The 20,185-nt window shown below is 39.5% G+C and overlaps 1 protein-coding gene across 1 annotated transcript in view; it reads right to left on the bottom strand.

Moving 5' to 3' along the window:
* tenm4 (teneurin transmembrane protein 4) overlaps nt 1-20,185 on the bottom strand; it is a gene marked incomplete at its 5' end in the record, with an annotated part of 174,702 nt that overhangs the window by 108,032 nt on the left and 46,485 nt on the right. The window contains 5 exons of the mRNA XM_081371629.1: nt 2,385-2,549; nt 11,321-11,556; nt 13,884-13,982; nt 14,843-14,917; nt 18,027-18,273. Coding sequence (XP_081227755.1) covers nt 2,385-2,549; nt 11,321-11,556; nt 13,884-13,982; nt 14,843-14,917; nt 18,027-18,273 — 822 coding nt within the window. The remainder of the gene's footprint in view (nt 1-2,384; nt 2,550-11,320; nt 11,557-13,883; nt 13,983-14,842; nt 14,918-18,026; nt 18,274-20,185) is intronic.

Below are 20,185 nucleotides of genomic sequence, written 5' to 3'. Positions count from 1 at the left end.
TCCTCAAACTTTCAATAAACAGCAAGTGTATTTAACACTTAACAATTAATAATAAATGCATTTCTGTTCATACTCAGTGTGTATGTATATATATATATAATGTATATACTGTATATATATATATATATATATATATATATATATACACACACACACACACACACACACACACACACACAGAGTAAAAAAAAAAAATTGTATTACTTCGAAAATAACAAATTTTTTATATCATTAAATTCTCATTTGTTCTCAAACCTTCAATAAACAGAACAATTATAGGGCAATTATAGTGACAGATCTTTTCAAGTCAATGCAAGTTCATTTTGATTTGGAATTTGATTTGGCTTTAAAATAAGTGATACATTTATTTGTTGTACTTTCAATTATTTACACATTAGAATGTTTTCAGAGGCAGTGTCTCCCTCACATCCTTGGAGAAAATGCCCCTGCACCTAATGCTGATGTGCCCTCCTCATTGGACCCTGAGGAAAGAGCAACATCTGCTCACTCGGGTGGATTGGCCAATTTCCGCAGTGATGGCGACAAAAGCAGACATCCTTGCAAAGAGAGCCCAGAGGACTCGCAGGCAGTGTTCGCGTCGGGCTACACGCGCTACAGCAGATGGCAGTCTCCTCAAAAGTCAATCATTTGCAATTTGCTATATCTGGAGAGACAGGACATGCTTTCCCGTCTTCCAATTTACCACCTCCACGTAACGCATTACCACATCAGCCGCAATTACACATCTTGTGAAAATTCAGCTATGCCGCATATCGCCATTGGCCGAACTTGCAAAACTTGTTGAGAATATGACCAGGTATTATTTCACAGAAAATGAAAGAAAAAAGCAAAAAACAAGCTTGAATACAAAGTTTTTAAGAATATTAGGACCAGATAAAAAATAATAATAATCATTTGGCCAATAAAATCAACCAATTAATAATATGTCAGTATTTCTTGTACTGCCTTTAATTTGTGCTGATTTAAATAAGAACAAATTACAATAATAATAAAAAAAATTGTATTACGTTAATAGGAACTTTAAGTGGGAAAGTAAAGTGGGATGGTTTTGTGCGCGTGTTAACCATTTTTGAGAAATAAATTTGCTTGGATCTTAAAAATTTGAGTCAAGGCTCAATGACCATAGGAAAATGTTATAAAGAATATATTTTTAGTATTTTGGGGTGAAAAAACATTCACCCACAGATGGCCAATCACAGTGCCCAAGGAGTAAAGCTTGGTAAAGTTTGGCGAATGGAGCAAGGAGTAAAGTATGGCGAATGAATGAGTTTAAACAATGTCTCACTGGCACTTTCCAGATGAAATGATGTGCAACTAGACAGTGCAACGGTCTGAAAACCTCTCCGATACAGTGTTAATTTAAGTTAATACCAGGGATGTACAGCACAGTGATGCTGGATTGATTTGCTGTGTTCCTGATGACAATGTTACTCCGACAGTCAGAATTAAAAAGCCGGGCCTATTGATTTCCCCTCAGCCGCAGATGTCACTCAAACGGAGGAACCGCCATGGCCTCCATGTTTGTGGTTTTGCTCGCTCCCTCTCTGCCAGCTGCTAAATGAAAAAAGACGTCTCGGTGACTCATCTATATGGTAATTGTCTGATTTCCCACCTTTTGTCCGAGGCCTGTGGCAAATCAAATGGCTATATACGGGAAGTGCTCACGGAAAAGCGAACTTTTCCTACTGTACGAACTTCTGCCTCCTGACCGTGGGGGTTAGTGTCTGCTTTCTTCCGCTGCCAGGAAAACTCTTGTCCAGTCTTGGAGATGAAAGGAATGCATGGCTTTTTGGATGGGGCAAGTTCTAATCTGGCTTGAGCCCCTGGATACTCAATCCCTAAAGCTGTGCCATTCGTTCTTCCAGGAACAAATAATACCCTTCCCATTTTCCCTTGCAACTTTCATTGGATTGTAATGCAGATCTCATGGCAAGCAACTGAGACTGGTCACAGCATGGAGCTGGCTGACAAATAATCCTGGATCCTTTGAAAATCAAAAATAAGACGTTATAATACTGGCCAGCGCGGAGCGAAATTAGCAGGAGATGAGTTCATGTGAATCTGGCAGGAAATTAGCTTGAAATGTTGGAATGTGTTGTCGGATATGAGATGACTGAAGGGCATGAGTTCAAACGCTTGGCCCAAAAAAAAAAAAAAAAAAAAGTTTAAGGTTAATCAAGGCTGAAAGAACTTCTTATTTTTTTCCAACCAAACTTGTCGAGCTGCTGCCTTTTTTGCATCAGGGCTGCTATTTATCTGCACCCTAATAAGGATCGCTTTTTAACCAATCTCAAAGAAGTCAACATGAAACAGCATTCACAATAAGAAACAGATTAAAGTTAACAAAACATGTTTGGACATACCATCATCTTTGCTTCCTCGATCCGGAAACTCTAGACCCGTGTTGCCCAGAGGCGGCAAGCCCAGATCTGTGGGCAGATGAAGGCCACTCGTGTTGTCCTCCGTCAGCTGGTAAATCTGCCTCTGCATTGGCTGTAAATGCCAGTTGAGTCCGAAGAGGTGCATGGCTGCAAGAGAAAGAGCGGCACCAGATGGTAAATTTACGTCTGTTGGAGCAGTGATTCCTGAGCATGTGCCTTGCTGTACATTAGAGTAATTAAATTAGATTCACTAAGGAATACTATAGACACTGCATCAGAAAATTAACATCCTGAAGGCTGTGGGGTAATTAAACCAAGGCTGCAAGAAAACAAATATATTTTGACTTGATTAATCTTTGGCAGAGTTTAAGAGCACCAAGAGAACCACAGCAGACTGCAGATTAATATGAAAATATGATGTCATCGCTGTTGTTGGATTTATTTATTTATACAGGTAAGTTGACTGAGAACAAGTTCTCATTTACAGCAATGACCTGTGTAGGTCACAAACATTTTTGAAGAATGGACATTCATTAATTATCAATTAAAGTTATATGTAATATAGCAATATGCAGGCAAACTGCATATATGGTATATATAAGTTGTGTATACACAGTAAAAAGTATATACAGTACTCTCTTCTGCTCACCAAGGCTGCATTTTTTTGATTAAAAATACAGGAAAGAAAAGCAATAGTGTGAAATATTATTACAATTTAAAAGAACTGTTTTTATTGTAAAAGTATTTTCAACTATAATTTATTCCAGTGATCAAAACTGAATTTTCAGCTTCATTAGTTTTCAGTGTCACACGATCCTCCAGAAGTTTGGGGTAAGTAAAAAAACAAAACAAAAAAAAATTGGTCAAAAGTGACAGTAAGAAAGATTTCTATTTCAAATAAATGCTGTTCTTTTGAACTTTATATTCATCAAAGATGTTCAACAAAAAGGTTAACCAGCAAAAACTTGCTTCAACATCTATAAGAAGAAACATTAATAATAATTGAGCACCAATAATAACTGGTGTATGTTTCATGGCACTGTGTAAACAAACAACAACTAAAAAAAGTTGTCCCTTAAGGAAAAATAATAATAAAATAAAATAAAACTTAAATGTTGAACAACCCATAGACAGAAAAGCCAGAGCCCATAGGGCAACTTTTTTTTCATCCCCATTTACTTGCTAATACCCCCAGTGGCTAAAGAGACAAGGAAATGATCAAGTCAGCAGGAACACAACAAGAGGTACGGATGAATGCATGAGCAGCACCAGAAGGCACAGTGATTTTTCACAAGGTCAACAAAAGAAGAAACCATTGGGATGAACTCTGATGGCGCAGTGAACGGGGAAGGAGGGGCCAGGCATGATGGATCACCAGGACAAGAATGGTCAGGACCAGCTTAGCCAGGCAAAACCTTGTCCTGGAAGTCTTCAGTCAGCAGATAAAATGCCAACAAAAGGCCTTTGGAGCTCTTTCTTACGCAGTGGACATGGAAGTTCTAAGCACATGATGTAAATAACCAAAGAATCCAATTAAGCTTGTGAAGCTGGGCTGCATACCAATTCACACTAAGTACTTAACTGGTAATTGGAAAGCACACACTGTTGGGTATGCGGTAAAACAGTATGACAGATTCACTAACATGCATCGAACACTGTGTTTTTTTGCAACTGTTACAATATTTTTTGTTACCAAAGTTTTACATACAGAGACAACTTTAAGTCATTTCCTCCAAAAGTGTAAACACTGTGGGTGCTATAAAAACATCTTTGTTTGAGCATTCAGACAAGCCTGACTTAGCAACATTGGCTCTGCCATTGGTTGGAAGTTAAAGGTCCTGTCCCAAATGGAACCCTAAGCGCTTGCGATCTTCCTCCAAGTCTACACTTTCGTGATGTAATGGCGTTTTGACTCCGGTAGAAGTCTGGCAAAAGTGAGCATCGAGGTCGTATATATGCTGCAAAGGGAGCGTTTGCGAGCACCCTTCAGAAACCTAAAATTAAAAATGGGACACCCTACAGTCGTGTGGACTTAACAGACACATGCATGTGGGTCCACTGTGCCACTGGATGAGATAATCTTATAATGCATCTTATAGTATAGCCTACCTATTGGGATGCAGCCAACTGCTGTATGCTGTATGTATGTAAGACAACGGTGGACTATGGCAGTGTCGGAGTAGATAAAACAAATTATCTAGAGCCTCTTTCCTATGCTCCAGTTGTCTCCCTACATGAGTTCCCGTTTCTCCTTCATAAGAACAGAGCTAGTTTCAAATTGCACAAGTGGCTTTCTCTGCCACACTCTCTTGACAACCCATAGTGACAATTCAGTGCTAAAATTACTTTTCCGCTCCACTCAATATTTCGGAGAGGTGACAATGTATTTGTTTTGTGTGGCAGCAAATATCTTGTCTCAATCAGGGTGAGAAAAGGTCTAAATGAATGATTTATTCTTCTGTCAAAACATTTCTGAAAGAAACATATAGCTGGCATAATTACCAGACCTCCACTCAATCTTGATTTTTGTGTGAAAGAACACTAAAATTATTCAGCAGTTTCTTAGATTAAAGAATACCAAAATAAAAATAAGGAAAAAAACTTTACAGTACCACTTCAAATGAGGTGTTTATGAGATAATGCTCATAAGGCAATGGTCATAACCTACACAACCTGTTAAAAAAACATTGACTTATCAAGCCCTTTGTAGGTATATAAAGTGCTGTGAAAAACACTTAAAAAAAATAGATAAACTCCAGATAGACTCCATAGAAACAAAGCAATTCTTCAACTAATTTTTTAGCATCATAAAATTAATATTCTGGTGTTGGGTGTTGTTTTATTTCAAAATAAAACTGTGCAAAGAACATAACTAGAAATAGAACATAGTAGTGGAGGCACTTTGTTTATTAGTGTTGGTGGTGGGGGACTGTTCGGTACATTATTAATGAAACTAAGAGGGAAATGCCTCACTGAGTAGGGGCTGATTGGCTGGAGTGGTGTTTACAGAGAGAAAGATGTGTCTGAATTCATTTTCAAAGAAAAACAAAGAGCTTTGGCTAATTGCTTCATTGGGCCTTTGCTTGGATATCCTCTGTCCTGCTTTACATGTTGTAAAATCAATGATCCTTAAGATTCTGCAAAGATGTGCTTGCCCTAGCTTAACCAGAAGCATCAAATTGGCAGTTTTAAAAGCCCAGTGCACGGCTCACAGACTGCGGATCAAACTAGTCGTGACAAATGGGAGAGTTCTGCTTCGCATCCGTTTGCATGTTCGGCCATTAATTAAAGCCATATTACTTGGTAACCACCCCACATTTACTAAACGGTGAAAATGTGGCCTGAAAAACGATGAAGCCTTTGACAGGTGTTGCCATGGCGGATGAAAGTGGCCATCTTCCAGCTTACTTAATCAATAGCCATTTGGAAAATTGCAGGGCGCGCATTTTGTTGATTGCATTCCGGCAGATTTGGACCATTCTGACGAAAGATCTGAATGTTGCCGTTACTTTTGCAAGAGAGCATTTGTGGAGGCGATAAAAAGTCGTGGCTGTCTTGAGAGACAATATAAATGCAAACGACCGGGCGCCTCCGCCCCCGTCAGTACCGCTGGAATCGACTGTGTCAAAGGCGGACAGACACGCTACGAGACAGATGGCTTGGTTTGTCATCACCCGAGATCGAGTAAGGCATTCCTCTAGCTCACTCTCTTTTTCTGCAGCACACTGGTTGATTTGTGGCTCTGTGGGAGGAAGCGGAGAGTGCAGTTGGCGCATGGGCAGTGGGGGTGGACAATTGAATTGAATCTAAGGCATCATGGGTCTAGGTGTCATTTCAAATGTCCAAGTAATTGCTCCTTCAAGGGGCCCATCTTCCATCTGGACCCCTTTTGCTACTGTCTAGCTCTGATGTAAAATACCTCACACTTCTTGGCCACCCCCCGCTACCAAACCTCATTATGATTTATGTCCGAGCTGTCCCGGTAACTATGATTTCCAGAGTGCGTTGGAAAGAGTCCAGCTTATGAAATATGTTCCCCTGCCTAGCCCAAACTCTTCCATCATCCAAACTCACTCAGTCTCTTTCTCTCTCTCTCAGCTGTCACTCAGGCTCCATGAGTAGAGAGCAAAGCAGGGACAGGTGGAAGCGATCTAAACTGGGTGTTTTTAATGAGGGTCCCGCTGGAACGGCAAGTGGAAAGACCCCACGACCTGTTGAGAGTAAACCGGCAGCCGTGCTGAAATGCCAGCCTGGACGCACACAACGACCCTGCAGTCTCTGCTTTAGCAGGCCACTTTGGCAGATTCGTACAAGCCAATTACGAAGCAGAAAACTTGAACAAACTACTGCTTCAGTCTGAGTGGAACACAAGGCTCATTACTGTTCCACTTCTGTGTTTGAAACCTTTGCAACACCTCCTGAGAAACAGACAACAACAAAAGACACCATCTATCCCACATTTACCTCCAAAAAACACTTTATCCCAGGTCAAAAAAGAGGACAGTGCTGGTATCTGTGGGAAGGGTAGTCCCAGGTTGAGAAATGCCATTTCTTGCTCATCCATCATAGAATGGACAGGGCGCATTAGCAAGCATATGGTTAATTAATCCCCCTTAGACACTTGAATGGATGAGCGTTGAACACGGCAGCTCTCAGTCCTCCCATTAGCCATCTAATTACTCTGACACCCCTCCTGCAGAGATCCTGGTGTGCAAGATCTTTAGCCCTTTTTGGGCATCCATCTCATATTCGATTGAATCTTCATTAAGAAACTTATCCAAAAAAAAGAAAGGCAGATGTGGAGGTACCAGACACCACTTTTGCAAACTAAAGAGATATAAACAAGATGACAGGTCTAAGGAGTGCCCATCATTTAGACACAGCAAAAGTAGGAATTTGGAGTTTACATTGATTAAAACAGAAGGTTGTTGAGGGGGCCTACTTCATTCTGTGAAGAGTTTGTTCTTGAAAAGTGATTTTTCTTTTGTAGTTTATCTTTCAGGTCTTTGTGGATTGCTTTAAGCAAACATGGATTCTAAGCCCTTAAAAATCACACGTAGGTGAAATCAATCTGCAGACAAACCAGTGAGACCTTGGAGAGCACTCTTGAGAGTTAAGTTTCCCCAGTCAGGAGTGCCTCATCTTTTCACACAAACTCCCAGTGGAACTTCCTTTTTTTCTATGTGCTCACTCCTCTGGTCTCACTTCAAGTTCAGACTGTTGACTATAAATGAGAGGCAGTGAAATGCACATCATCAGTAAGTTAGTCGATCAAAAAGTCTTAAGCCATTTTTCACTTTTACTCTGAAGCTTACAGGAATCTGTCAGGAGTGAATAATATCTACACTCCAGCCTGGCCACGGAGAACGCACTTTCCAAGAATGGCTTCATAAAACAGCTTTGATTTGGCAGACAGTTAATTGTAACTTGCCAATTTACAAGGCAATTTTTATCCACAGAGATGCTACACTAACTGTACAGAAAGTTCCCCTGGGATAACCTGGTGCAAAGTATTATGCTCAAGAAGACTGTGGTGGCTGAGCAGGACTGTGACCTAACTTCCCAGTTACAAAGTAATTCATATTTAGGTCAAAAAAGTCTCTTCGTTATAATGTAGGCTACCACAAGCCAAAATGTTGCAGTGACACAACCACACAACCTCTATAAGACCTATAAACACCACCAGTACTTTTTCAACCCCAGAAAAAACAATCCAGTACCCTGGGTTGACATGACATGTAATAAAAAATATACTTTGATGAGGGTAGAATTGAAAATACATCTAGCTGGTTGTCATTCTGTCATTCAAAAAAGGGACAGAAAACAAAAGACTGTCACTTCAAAGTCAATAGACAGTTAGAGTGAGTATCTTGTGGCTATGAGTGAGGTTGCATGTTGGGAAGTAAAATGAGGGCCCAGCGAGCTAAGAAATGAACACAGAGGGAAGCTGATGACCTTCAGATGCCGAGGACATAATGACCTTCTTAATGAGCATGCCACCACTGAGAAAATGGCACACGAATCCCAATTTTGCGATCTCACTCCTTTCAAGGAAGCAGTTCTTGCAAACTACACAGAAAAAGAATAGGGGGGGGGGGAATAGCAAAACTATGCAGCAAGTCAAAAACATCTGTCAGGAGGTTTAATTGGGTTCATTAGACAACACAGCTAGAGTTACCAATTACAGGCCTACATAATTAATTGCACTTGAAATTAAATATATTTTCTCATCAGCTTTTAATTAAATGTGACCCCTTGTTGTTGATTGAATCCCAGATTCTCAGGGTGAGCTACGGTTTCATGCGTGTTTACCTGAGGTGCACAGGGAGATGAGCTTGATTTTGGAAGAGGGTTAGGATGGGGTGGGGTGTCTGTAATTACATGAAGTGATTAAGACACATCGGCTTGGTGGGCTTTGCAGGGCTCCTAACAAGGTCAGAGCTTAACTAGCCCTCCAGCTTACAAAGAGAACAACTTCATTAAGCTCAGTGCTTAGGCCTTTAATGTAGACAATAGTAGTTTTGTTCCAAAAACATAGTGAGCTTCTTCCTATAAGCTGTTGCCTTTTTTAGACAGTCTTTTCAAGGATAGCTCTAGATAGCATGACACATTTTTTCCAATGCATTCTACCTCAACACTGGGTATAATGAGGCATCTTTGAAGAAAGCATGACATTGCTGCCTACTGTTTGGCTACTTAAGCACAACTATGATGCCTTTGCACATGAAGCACATCTATGATGCCTTCTTGGTAGGCAGCATACTAGTTTTTGGAACACGGATCTCTTTTAAAACACTGCAAGCTGCCACACTGTATACTACCCACATGCTACCCTCTAAGGCAGAATCCAAACGATTCCTAGAAGTGATTTAAAACATTTTACGTAAAGCAGCTACTAAGGTCAGTCACTCCACACCACATAAATAGTGTACATCAAACAAAGCACACATGATTACCTTAAAATGCTTCAAAGGTAGGCTGGCCAATAGCGATTTGAACAAAGCTGAGCAATTAGCATTATCAGCTAACAGAATTTTAATTTAGGTTCCAAATCACTGTAGAGAATCACAGGGTAGCAATTATTTTTTATTATTATTATAATAAAATTATTATTTTTTAGCCAAAAATAGATGAATGGATGGATGATTAGAGCTCATTTTAGTTATGTTGCAATGCATATTTATTCTCAGTGCCTAAGCTGTGGAAAGCTGTTTATCTTTAATAATGAAAACACATCTGTGAGATCTCCATTTGGATGCACCTTGTGCAAATGACTTGCACTCAGTACAAAAAGTATTTTCACCTTCAAAAAGTATTATTTCATTTTGCGGGCTCTGTGTTAGATTACACAGAACAATTTACATTCTAAGCAGACATATTATGCAAACCCATCTCAGGCTGTCCTCTAAAAGATATTGGGTTATACAAAACATTTATTATTGATTTACCCTCGAAAGAATGGACACACTTTATTTGGAACTGCTATAGACAAGCTCTTATCTTCTCACATGCATGTCAGATATTCCACTTCTTTCATGGGATTACACGAAACGCATAACAGAATTGTTAGCAGACACCTAGTAACACTCAGCATTACAGTAACGCTCAGGTATGTTTATAGTCTATGTTCAGACTAATATAGTGCAGAACTAATATAGCTGTACATACAATGCATCACAGAGAGATACTGATTCGATGTAGCCACTGTTAAACTACAGAAATCTTAACCATGCAGGGAAAATCAAATCAAACTGTTGCTATGGCTCAACAATATCTCACTTAATCTGTTGTCCATTATTGATTTGGTTCACTGACCAAGCTGAATACAGTTGTAGGACATTGAAATTTCCTAACAATGCGAGAGATCAATAATTTTCACAGTAATCTGCTGGAGCTGAGCTTTCAAATGATGAAAAGTGAATCACATACAACGTATTTATATTGCTCACTACTTTGTCACGAGGCGGAAACAGATCAAATTTAACACAAAAGTCATATCAGTCTCTTTCAGTGAGGAGATGTACTGATTACCATCAGCAGATTGGATTCAGAGAAGAAGTACTTAAATGACAAAACATTGCTTCAGCCTTTAGGACAACAGTATAACAAGTACATATAACAAGTTTAACAGTTTGCTGACCACCAAGATGGTTTTCACTTGTCAGAATTTGTCTGATTTGAACTTTTTAAACCGTTTCAAGTCCTGTCAGCTGGTTATCCTGGCAGACCAGGTAAACCAGATGGAAACCAGCTTAGCAATCCTGGGAGACCAGCTAAACCAGCTAAGAGAGTAGCAAACCTCCTTCAAGCTTTTGGTTTGAACGCTTAAATGCATGAATGTGAATGAATGCCAATCATTATTACATATTCGGGTCTCAAGCGACCAGGATCTATATCTACATGTCGAAATAATATAAAACTCTCCTGAAATTAGAGTAACAATTACAGAATAATAAAAATAAAGCATATTTCGTTACCTTTTGGAGCTTGGACAGGTTCAGTTTGAGCAGTTTGAGTTTTATACCATCATCGCTGTCCTCGTCAGAGCTCATTTCCCAGTGCATTTAGCATATTCGCAATCTTCTCAAAACTATCATTTTCATCATCTTCATAATCAGAATTTTGATCGCTGACAGCTTCTTCACCAGATTCACCATCAAGTGACAGCAATGCTAATAATTGATTGCGTTCAGTACTTGCTCTGGAGTAAATCGCTGAGCCATTTCAAGTTTTGCTGATGATACATCCTATTCTTTTGTTTTCTGCCTGTGGTAACTATGAGTGAAACGTCACTTCATAATCGTATGCGTTTAAGTGTTAAAAAAATAAACAAAATCAACCCATAAGCCATCTTTTATATCGGTCACATCTTTGACTCAGTTTTAAGGGTGAATGAGGATGTAGAACAGCGAACTTACCAATAAAGTAGGCCAAGAGGAACACCAGGGTGACGGAGATGAGGATGGCACTGAGGGCAGCACATTTCCAGTTGCAGTGCTTATAGGGTTTCTTCAAGCTGAAGGCAGGCCGTGAGAAGGTGTTCCGTGGCAGGGGCCGGGGTGGAGGCGAGTATACCGTGCTGGACGTCAAAGGGTAGCCGGGAGAAGTTGTGCAGTACAAGGGCGAGGTCCCGCCAGGCTTGAACAGAAAGTGTCTGCAGAGACGCAGAAAATGCTGTTGCTTATGTTCAAAAAAACAAAGGCCGTTGGAGAGCACTGTGTGATAAGTGTTTTCTCATCATGTTAAACAGTATCTGTAGAGTGTGTAGGCTTGTGTTTCCGCACTGGTCAGTACTGCTGTCGCTAAGTACTTTTCCAAGCTGTTGCCATAGCCACATCTCAGAGCTGGCTGGCAGCGAGACACACTGTGCCCTGTGGGGTGCGTTATATCGAAATTTTGAATCAATATCAAATTTAATTTACAGCCCGAGTGACCACAGTGGACTCTTGTTAATACAAGCCCTCGTAGTGACTTCTAATTCACCTTAAGGGTGCGTGTGTCAAGCTGTGAGATACTGCAGGATGTACGTCACCAGGACAGCTTATTCACTGTGACCAGTTCTCTTGAAATGAGATGCTACTGTAGCTCAAAAAAGCTTAGTTAGTTAGCAGGTGTTGTAATCTATGGTGAAGTCACTGACTTGGAAAACTGCTGTCCAGCTGTACTGACCGGATGAGGGGAAACTCAGAAACAAACCACATTAGCCTAATGAGGTACAAGAACAGACTTACAAAAACCTAGCGCGCACTACAAGACAGAAGCTTGTTCAGCTGGCTCCTCTTCATGTTTTAAGTCTGACTCTGACAAAAGGCAAAGGCAGTAGCCTCTTAGCATGTCTCACTGAAACGATTCAGAGTGTATGCAATTGTGAGACACATTCCTCAACACCGATAAAAACACCGATTTTATCATCCCTACATTGGTTACCTATAAAGTCCCGTATTAATTACAAGGTATTGCTACTGACTTATAAAGCCCTAAACGGCTTAGCTCCAGTCTATTTAACCGATCTTCTATCGCCCTATAATCCATCGCGCTCTTTAAGGTCACTAAATTCGAGGCTTTTGGTCATACCTAGGATATCTAGGTCCACCAAAGGAGGGAGAGCATTTTCACATTTAGCACCAAAACTCTGGAATAGTCTTCCGGATACTGTTCGTTGCTCAGACTCGCTCTCCCAGTTTAAAACTAGATTAAAGACACATCTCTTCAGCCAGGCATTCATATAATACTTTTAATCCTACAGTTAAATCCGACCTCTAGTTCATAAACGCCAGAGGAGAACTGGCCCCCGACTGAGCCCGGGTTCTCCCAAGGTTTTTTTTTTTCTCCATTAGGTCACCTGATGGAGTTTTTCGGTTCCTTGCCACTGTTGCCTTTGGCTTGCTCAGTTGGGGATATTTGGGGATATTTAATTAAATTAATCAATCAACGATACTATTGATCAGCATTACCGAACGTAGACGTTCCACTAGAAACAAACATTGATGTATTGTTCTAATTTATTACTGTGAAGCTGCTTTGATACAACCTGTGTTGTGAAAAGCGCTATATAAATAAACTTGACTTGACTTGACATTCCTATATGCTCTGATGTCCTATTCCGATACTGTCCCCTACTCTCATCCCTATATTAATTTCCTGTCTCTCTTTCATTGTCCTGTCCAATTAAAGACTAGCATTACAGGGAAAGTTCACCCAGAAATGAAAATTCTGTCATCATTTACTCACCCTCAAGGTGATGTGCCCCATTGACTTCCATTGTTTTTTTTTTGTTTTTTTTTTCATACTATGGAAGTCAATGGGGCCCATCAACTGTTTGGTTACCCATATTCCTCAAAATATCTTCTTTTGTGTTCAAAATTCAAACAGGTTTGGAACAACTTAAGGGTGAGTAAATTATGACAGAATTTTCATTTCTGGGTGAACTATCCCTTTAATGCTAGTCTTTAATTAGACAGGACAATGAAAGAGAGACAGAAATATTTGGGTGAACTAACCCTTTAAGTTTGTACCTTAAATGTCACAAATATGACAAAAAAAAACAAAAAACAACTGATGCTATAAAACAAGACTAGAGGCTATAAGACTCTCTAAGAATAAATTGCGCCCAATGATAGTGCTATTAAAAGGACAGTTCACTCAAAATTATAATTCTACCACAACTGTTTAATCTCATGCCATGACAAACCTGTATGACTTCTATCAAGGTAGCAGGTTTCTGTCTTGTAATGTGCACTTGGCCTTATGAACAATTTATTAGCAAAGAATGCTAATGCATTCAGGGTTAATTAGAAAAGTCGTTAGTTTGGTGTTCAAAAATAAATGTTTAAAAAACATGCAAATTCCTACAGTAAGTGATGAAAAATGTTAGATTGTGTTACAAATTGCACTATGTAATGAGAAACAAGTGTGCACAGGTACCACTATGCAGCATGGCAAAGCAGATTCCGGCAGCCGCGGTCAGATCATGCAACATACCCATCAGTGTAAGCGCCGTCGCGGCGAGCTGTGGCCAGAATGTCCATCTCTATAAAGTTGTCCTGTAAAGTCTCTAGGAATGTCTGCTTTGCTATGTTTCTACACACAGGTGGAGAGATGGACAGATGGAACGAGAGTGAGACATGCGTGCAAGAGGGAGACACAGATGTGCAAACACAAAAATGCGATCACCCGGCGAATTTGTGTAAATGGACAAGAGTGGAGAGGCCGACGAGGACAAACAAACCCCATTTTCCAATGACAGGGTGCTGGTGCCGGATCCAGAGCCCAATTTGGAACCGTTCCACGTTTTTCAACGGCAGGAAAAACGGTGTTCAGGGACAGAAAAAAAAAAACTCTCTAATCTAAACCTACTGAACTCAAAACTATTAACCGACAACATCAGAGAACAGAGGGCGGGAAAATCTCCTCATCAAGTAATGTTTTTGAAACAACTACTTCTCAGTCTAGCAAGACTGATGTTAAACAAAACTAGATCAAACAAAAGCTTACCGTTTTCATTTACAAAGCTGGAAATGCCCACAGCGATGTGTATTTAATTAAACAACAGTTAGTTCTCAACCTTGAATCTAGCTGGCGGAGGTCCAAGTGTGCTGATGTTTTTTATAACAGCACAAAGGTATCTCCCAGCTTTAAGGGGAAAACAGCTTTGAATGTTAAAGTGTTTTGGACATTTCCAAGACTCTTAAAAAATGCTAAGAGCTATGGTTTAAGAAACGTAGCCAGTTATGCAAACATTCGTCTCTCCAGCCAGTTGAAATGTGGGGGCGGTTCTGAAAGAGGTCCGCAGGCTCCCTAGCTGGGCACCAGCACCATTTCAGAGAACGTGGGGAAACAGAGACATCCTTATGGAACTAAAGTGCGGTGTGGGGTTTTAACCCCGTGCAACCCAGTGCGCCCCACCCGAGAGCGCTCACGTTCTTTTACTGCACATGTACCTTGTGTTGTACGACCCATGCCCCTCTCTGCAAGCGTCCTGTTCTTCTCTGATAAACATTAGAGTATTCTGGCTCCTTTATGATTGTGGTTAGAAGAAAACAAGGCATTACTTTTCCATTCACTTCTTCACGTTCTTTGTGTTTCAGGGGCTGACACAACACTTTTTAGAAGAATCACACATTATACTGACAGAATTCCCAAGTGGTTATGCTAAATCCTGCTTTAAGATGTGGCTTTTTTTCTTTAAAAGTATAAATGGTTTCATAAAGCAGAGGTTTATTAACATTCAGAGAGGAACTCTGGTTGCATTCAGTGAAGCATGTCTGCTGTAGCTCTGTTCCCCCTGAGATGGCTGTTCCATAAGGGAAGACTGAGATAATGCGATGGAGAAATGAACCGTCAACATGCACTGTGCAGGCGCAACACCTTCAATTCAACAAGAGAAAATGTGTGTTTTCTTTTCTTGGTGGCTGTTCCAGACAGCCTGCTCGCTCTGCTGATTGTCTTTGGCCGGCTTATGTACATTTGTTTAGTTTGTTTGGGCATTGGGAGGCAAATTAAAGTTTTAAACGAAGGCGAGAGGGCCCCAGAGGCCAGTTTGGAGGAGTCAGAGAAGAATACAAAAAAGCAGCAATAAGAGAATGGCATTGCTCTCGTCCAATGGGAGGGCTCGGTAAGCCTACATATCCAGGGACTCATCCGACCCATTCCAGCCCGCTGTACAAAAGTCGTGAGGGGAACCATTACAAAGCCATTAGCTAAAGCCTAAATGACAGGCCATCTTTCACTGCCCTTGTGGATATTGCTAATGGATATTCCAATTTCATCAGAGGGTTTCGTTTAATTGATCGCTCTTTTTTTTTTTAGATAGGAGGAAGGGATGGAGGGTGATGTCACTGATTTACTTGGTTTCCGGCACTCTCCTCATGCCGCATGTCGGCTGGTATGACCATCTGTTTCCCTTTCCCATGAGAATACCTGGTCCAGATTAAAGTTTGGGGAAATCCATGATGTTTAATCAGTCATTATGTTGCTAACTGTCCCTCCGCAAATTCAAATTAGCTTTCATTTTCCTGTTGAGTGGACCGTTCAGACTCATGCCGGTCACAAACACATCAAGAGGACAAAGAAACAGAGTTTCCGGGCAAATTTCCTAGTGCTTATGCTTATTATCAGACAATATAATGTGTAAGATACTTTCATTTTGGTTTGGAACTGTGGAGCAGAGGATACGGTGTGTGGCTCCAAATATGTTAAGATGAGTGCTTTTGTGGGTGACTTGGGTTCAAGTCTGGCTTGCAACATATCTTGATCTTAACGCCCATAATAATTTCCTGCCACTCTATTATATCGAAGTAAATCTCACAAAATATAGGTCTGAATTATATTTCACTATAAAATAAATGTGCAACAAAATAAAGTTCATTTTAGGATCAATTAGGGAAAATTCATGTTCATTATTGAGAAAATAAAATAATTTTCAATGCTGTAATACGGTAATTACCCTGTAAAGACATAATCTTGCTTTTAACATAAATATATATAGTCCAACAGTGTAGTATAGTATATTGCAAAGATGTATAGTTATGTATAAATGTATACATTTTTCAAATGCATATTATCTAATTATAAACACCAAAATGCTGCATATATTTATGTTTAACATTTTTTTTTCATGGTTTTTGGGAGATATTTGGGAAAACTACTTTAAATTTGCAATCCCATCAGTAAATCATAACGACTTTGAGATCCGAGACCCGTGATGTAATGATGCTCTTAGCACAAATAACAAAATTCAGCTACTACAAAAGTTTGAAGACATTTGAATTGTTGGCTGGGTTGAACAGAGCAGGAGGTGGAGGTTATCTGAGTATCAGTATGTATCATTTCTCTTCAGGCTGGTCTGACAGCGCTGATTTGCCTCCGCCATGCATGAGGAGCAGCCTGAGCAATGCAAACAGACATCTGAGAGGTTCTTGACTGATCTCCTCCACACAAGTGCCTCAGATAGAGGCAAACAGAGAAAGGGCTGATGGGAGATAAATATGGAGAGCTTGTAACAAAGCCCCCTTCAGAACCTTGAGAGAAATCACCATCCATCTATTGCATTTTTGGCTTGAAATATTAGATCAGCAACACTGCCCGGAAAGCCCAGGAAAACAATACTTTTCTCTTGTTGTATATTTACTCATGTTTCGAATGCATTTCGGCCAAATACAGGAATTTACATAAAAACTGAGTCGCATGAAACTTCCATAATGATAGACCGTAAATTCAGCTATACACTTGAGGTCATTCCTACTATCAGCAAATGTTTATGTCTAATTATACTGTATTTTTATTAACAAATATGGGAATAAAGATGGGAAACATTAAAAACTGGCAATTTATTAAGAAATGCACCAGGTTCTTCAATGTTTTCCTTATCGAATTAAAATGTTTCAAACAAAACATGTTTTAATGAAAATATCGTTTTAATTACCAATCAACTTAGTCTTCTGTAAAATCCCTTTAACTAACTAAAGCCTGTCCCTTGAATGTCAACATCCTCCAGGAAGTGACATCATTTTGGCGGGAAAACAAACACCAATAAGTATTATCAATAGATTTGGTGAATTTAGGTTTTATTAGATTTCTGTCAAGTTTTGTGGTATGAATTGGTTTGTCTTCCCATCCAGTTAATGTATATAAAATATCAGAAAACGGTATAAAAATATGTCAAAAGACAAAAAAATATCTTCAAGTTCACACCTCATGTAAGCTAACTGGCTAACTTAGCTCTTTATTTCCATTATTTTAGGTTCAATTTTGTTAATTGTCTCCCTATTAAGATACAATTTATGTGGTTACGATTGACCAGAAGATGTATTTGAAAGTCAGGTATACTGTTTTACCGAATAACACCACATACTGTACATGCATCAAAAGCTACTGCATAACAGCAGGAATGACCCATTAAACTATATTGTGCATCAAGTGGAGATAAAAGGCTACATAAAGTCTCATTAACTATTAACAGTGTAGTTGATCTTTTAAGCAGATACAAATAGCATGATAAACGCTTCATGCAGCCAGCATATGCATGCCTTACGATGCATTATAAACACCTAATGTTGTCACTCAACATCACAAAGCTATTTGATTAGCCATTTTATCATGAGAACAGCACAGCCCCAAATGTACCTGGTCTCTAGAGGAACGTTGCTGTTGAGAAGCCAGTTGTCCTGGGCACTGCCTGAGTCCTGGGCACTTGTAGGCCCCTCATTGGGAGCCGAGCTATCGGTGGGTGCCGGGCTCGGATTACTGCGCTGGGTATAGTTGCTGTGGCTCAGAGAGCCAATGGAGGCGGTGTGGTGCTGACTGGGGGAATGGGAGTGTGACAGGGGCAGTGGTGGCGTCCGCAACCGGGAGTGGTTCTGGAACGAGCCCTCTGAAACGAGAGAAACAGCACTATCAGCAATTAACCAAATTAAATTACTGCAGTGTTCATTAGCATGTGGTGTGCAGAGATTTATCTGTAACGTTTTTCTGATACTGCACAAGTAAACAACTCGATTTTCAAAGATAAGTCAATGATAAGAAGTTGCCTTAAAAAGAGACACCTAGCTTAAATGTTGCATCTAAATAGTGCGCCGGCTTCTAACAGCTGGAATCCCGCAAACACTCATCAGGCAAAATATGCTGCAGACAATCTGTCACTATCAAGTAGACTGAATTACCCTCGTCAACCTGTTTAGGATTCACGCCATGATCAACTGCAGCTTGTGTGGCTGGACCCGACAAGACAGCTTCAGCTTCCGACAATGCTTTTGTCAACTAAAGCCACTTTGCGTCATGGGAGATGGGGGCTATCAGACATGAGATTGTGAGCATCAGATTGTGGCAATCCAGACGGAGATAAAGACCCTTGTGTCCTTGTGCGCTCCACAGCCATTCATTTCCATATCTGCTAAACCATTCATCAATCAATAAACTAGCGCCTCATTGCGCTAAGAACCCTTACTTAACAAGAACAAAGCAGTTTCATTTTACACCTGTCGGCAACACTCAACGGCCTCTTTACTGAGAACTTAAACTGTTGCTAAAGGTGAGACTAGTATGCTAAAGATGTTTTATTTACATTTAACAACTTTACCATTGGTCACTAAAGGTATAGCTAATGTGCTAACGTTGCTTTATTTACATTTAAAAACTTTACCTTCATTCGCTAAAAGGTATAGCTAATGTGCTTACGGTTTTATTTGCATATAAAAACAACTTTCATTTGTTAAAGCTAATGCAATAAATGTTTTATTTACGTTGAAGAACAATGTTACCTTCATTCGATAAAAGAATAGCTAATGAGCTATATGTTTTATTTAGATTAAGAACAACTTTACCTTAATTTGCTAAAGGTATCCTATAGCTAATGTGCCAAGGATGTTTTATTTATATTTAACAACTTTACCTTAATTTGTGAAAGATATAGCTAATGCGCTAATTATGTTTTATTTACATTTAAGAACAACTTAACCTTCATTCGCTAAAGGTAGCTAATGCGCTAAAGATGTTTTAATTAGAGTAAGAACAACTTTACCATCATTCGCTAAAGGTATAGCTAATACGCTAAGGATACAGCTAATAAGACACATGTTTTATTTATATATTTATAAAGAACTTTACTTTCAAATGCTTACAAAAAACTGGTGTCTAACAAATATGTAAATGTAGGCTATTTGCAAAAGCATTTTAGTAGGCTATCTGACAGATATTAAATGAATAAATAGGCTAGACATATACAGTTATTGCAAAAATAGATTTCACAAGACAAACAGACATGAATTATGCACGATAATGGGGCATCGATCACAGAGGGTTATCTGAAGTCCAACAGTAATTGTCTATTTGTTACAAAAGCAGAGTGTTGATGGCTGTAGCTGCAATGCATTTAACTAGATAAAGCCAGAGACAGAACTTGTCAGAAACTGTCAGCAAAATCTCTAGAAGTTGAATCTGTAAATTCATTCTTTCTAAAGTACCGTCACCGAAAATAAAGATTTCAAAAAAAAAAAAATCTAATTCAATCATCAGATGTTGGACAACTAGTCAAACATCCTAACCTAAACGGATATTTTCCTTACACCTTAGACCTCATTGGGTCTCATGCTGGTTGAACCACGGAACTGTAAAATAGTGCAAATATTCATATTTTAACAAATTTGCTTCACTATTTTTAAATAAACAATAAAAAAATAGAAGATTATGCAAACTACGTAATAAGTTTAAAAAGGTGAGCCTTTTCTCTTCATTATGTTAGCAGGACAGCGACACATTTTTGCACCCCCTAAAAATATCAAAATACA

The sequence above is a fragment of the Scardinius erythrophthalmus genome, assembly GCF_964197995.2.
Source record: "Scardinius erythrophthalmus genome assembly, chromosome: 7".
NCBI lineage: Eukaryota > Metazoa > Chordata > Actinopteri > Cypriniformes > Leuciscidae > Scardinius > Scardinius erythrophthalmus.
This window is presented reverse-complemented; position numbering and strand designations above follow the sequence as displayed.